At 32.8% G+C, this 3,510-nt stretch overlaps 1 protein-coding gene across 1 annotated transcript; it reads left to right on the top strand.

Annotated features, from left to right (window-relative positions):
• Window positions 1–2,798: 2,798 nt before the first annotated feature.
• LOC135950658 (GATA zinc finger domain-containing protein 24-like) lies at window positions 2,799–3,266 on the top strand. The gene has a single exon (XM_065500188.1). The coding sequence runs from the start codon at window positions 2,799–2,801 to the stop codon at window positions 3,264–3,266; it is 468 nt and encodes a 155-aa protein (XP_065356260.1).
• Window positions 3,267–3,510: the final 244 nt, after the last annotated feature.

The raw sequence follows: 3,510 nt of genomic DNA, 5'->3' as shown, positions 1-3,510 counted from the left end.
TGGACATTTTTCGAAAAATGTCCCAAAATTACCCCAGTTTTTAACGACTTCATATAAATCGCAATTTTGGAGGCCCCTAAAGAGCCAGGGAGCTAAATTTTTTTATATTTGGATTGCTTGAGATTAAAACTTTCTAATAAGGCATGAGAATGTAGCTTTCTAATAAGGTATAACTTAAGTAGCTAGGATAAAAAGTACCCGATATATATGCGGGTATATCGGACATTTTTCGAAAAATGTCCCAAAATTACCCCAGTTTTTAACGACTTCATATAAATCGCAATTTTGGAGGTCCCTAAAGAGCCAGGAAGCTAATTTTTTTCATTTGGATTGCTTGAGTTTAAAGCTTTCTAATAAGGTATAACTTAAGTAGCTAGGATAAACAGTACCCGATATATATGCGGGTATATCGGACATTTTTCGAAAAATGTCCCAAAATTACCCCAGTTTTTAACGACTTTATATAAATCGCAAATATGCAGGTATATCGGACATTATTCGAAAAATGTCCCAAAATTAACCCAGTTTTTAACGACTTCATATAAATCGCAATTTTGGAGGCCCCTAAAGAGCCAGGAAGCTAAATTTTTTTACATTTGGATTGCTTGAGATTAAAGCTTTCTAATAAGGTATAACTTAAGTAGCTAGGATAAATAGTACCCGATATATATGCGGGTATATCGGACATTTTTCGAAAAATGTCCCAAAATTACCCCAGTTTTTAACGACTTCATATAAATCGCAATTTTGGAGGCCCCTAAAGAGCCAGGAAGCTAAATTTTTTTAATATTTGGATTGCTTGAGATTAAGTAGCTAGGATAAATAGTACCCGATATATATGCGGGTATATCGGACATTTTTCGAAAAATGTCCCAAAATTCCCCCAGTTTTTAACGACTTTATATAAATCGCAATTTTGGAGGCCCCTAAAGAGCTAGGAAGCTAAATTTTTTTATATTTGGATTGCATGGGAATGTTGCTTTCTAATAAGGTGTAACTTAAGTAGCTAAGATAAATAGTACCTGATATATATGCGGGTATATCGGACATTTTTCGAAAAATGTCCCAAAATTACCCCAGTTTTTAACGACTTCATATAAATCGGATTTGGATTGCATGAGATTGTAGCTTTCTAATAAGGTATAACTTAACCTTCGCTTTACCAAAGGTTTTTTATGTACATGGTTTACCAATACCCACCCGGGTGACACTACACTTTTGTAAATATATGCGACAAATGAAATTTTAAAAAATTTAAAAAACCTTATAAAAAGTTTAAAATGTTTCTATTAAATTCTATAGAACCTTAAAATTTGTTCAGTGAGTATAAATTTCATTTAAATCGAAACAAAATTAAAAAAAATATTAAACCAATAAAAACGATGTGGTCACCAGGGTGGGTATTGGTAAAGCGAAGGTTAAGTAGCTAGCGTAGTTAGTACCCGATATATATGCGGGTATATCGGACATTTTTCGAAAAATGTCCCAAAATTACCCCAAAATTGGCCCCTCAAGAGCCAGGGAGCTAAATTTTTTATATTTGGATTGCTTGAGATTAAAGCTTTCTAATAAGGTATAACTTAAGTAGCTAGGATAAATAGTACCCGATATATATGCGGGTATATCGGAAATTTTTCGAAAACTAGGATAAATAATACCCGATATATATGCAGGTATATCGGACATTATTCGAAAAATGTCCCAAAATTAACCCAGTTTTTAACGACTTCATATAAATCGAAATTTTGGAGGCCCCTAAAGAGCTAGGAAGCTTTGGATTGCATGAGAATGTAGCTTTCTAATGTAGCATAAACCATATGTCAACTATACCGACAGAATATTGAAATGCAAAAGAATTAATATCATATTACAGAAACGACAAAACAGTAAACACTTTGTGTGTTGTACTAATCGTTACTTAATTTTTATGTGATTCTTGCGTTCAATGTTCTGTCCAACTGCTACATTCTCCACTTTAGGTTAAAATGCAATGTAAGCATTAATTTAGTATATAATCAATAAAATTTTAATAAATGGACACACTTTGCATTACCAACTCTGAGCTGTAATTTAGCTCGAGCAAAGTGGTATAAAAATAAAACAACTTTTGATCTTCTTCCCCTATATGGCGATCCTGCCAGTCTTTTGAAGTGCTAGAAAATAAAAAAAAAGCACCCAAAAGCATATTGGCATATTTTTGATCTTGCCTGTCCTTCGGAGTGCTTAATTTTAGAGCACCCAAGGAAAAATATTGTTTACAAATTGTAATATTTTATTTACACCAGTCTTTTGGGGTGCTTAACAAACAAAAAAAGAGCACCCAAAAGTAATCTTGTGGTTCCTGGCGGACAGCCAAGTCTCCGCCAGAGGTTCTGTACGGCCAAAGTACAGAATGAGATCGCCTGGCCCAAAGGCGATCACTATAGAAGAAGTCCTAAACCAAAGGAAGATCCTGCCATGTGGTTAAAAATCGTCCGGAGCGATATCCTTCTAAAAGCCTCATCAAAATAAAATGTATATAAAAAGAAATATATAAAAAAAAATATGTATATAATAAATTTAAAAAAAAAACTACTGTGCATCCATTTGCACGTATAGGGTCAGTAGGCGTTAACCGCCATTTGACAAAAATTTAACCATAAAAATATAGAAAACATAAAATGTAAACTATAATATACATATAATAAATAATTTTTAAGAAATAGAAATTAATTACATAGTTCTTATTAAGTCTAATTAAGTAAAAAAAAAAAAAATGTTAAGGTCCTTTGAAATTAGAAATTAGAAAGGATAAAAAAATGCATATTTGCACAGAAATAGTAAATCTTACAAGATCATTAGAAAATGCATACATATCGGACGGTTTGTCATGCGAATTGGCAAGTAAATATTCTACACAGGTTGCCGTAAAGGCACTTGCTAAAAACTGCACCATTGATAAAGTTAAACTTATCATGGAAGCAGGACAGTTTAACAGCATGAATGAAGCTGTCAGTAAGTTTGTAAACAGCTGTACCGAGGCAACAGGTCAGCAGAATGCCATACTATACTATGGCCAAAGACAGAATAATTATGATAGGAGAAGAGACTATAACAGAAATAACAATAACTTTTATGCCAACAATGACTTTAAAAATCCGAATAGTAACGGAAATAATACTAATGACAGCAACAGAAATAGATGGCGACGTGGTAACAACCGCGGAAGTTATGTAAGAGCAGCCAATCTATCTGATAGCGATTTGGAAAACCCGAACACTCCCTAGGATCAGAATAGTGTACAATCTTAACCTCAACTTTAGCATTTTCATAAGATTACAGATTAATCAAACTAAAGAATTATTAACATTGCTAGTGCAGACATATCCTTGCTAAAACACCGATATGACTTTAAAAAAATTAAATACTAAATATATAACAAAATTAAGTGGAATAGGTGAAGGCAAAATTAGATCTCTTGGTACGATGTTTTTTTTTTATCTAAGATACAAGTAGTTTTTAATACCTCAT

This window comes from Calliphora vicina, chromosome 2, assembly GCF_958450345.1.
Source record: "Calliphora vicina chromosome 2, idCalVici1.1, whole genome shotgun sequence".
NCBI classification, from domain to species: Eukaryota; Metazoa; Arthropoda; class Insecta; order Diptera; family Calliphoridae; genus Calliphora; species Calliphora vicina.
This window is presented reverse-complemented; position numbering and strand designations above follow the sequence as displayed.

Bases quoted from the DNA above. Each gene is read 5' to 3' on its own strand.
- LOC135950658 (XM_065500188.1), top strand. From the start codon at position 2,799: ATGCATATTTGCACAGAAATAGTAAATCTTACAAGATCATTAGAAAAT.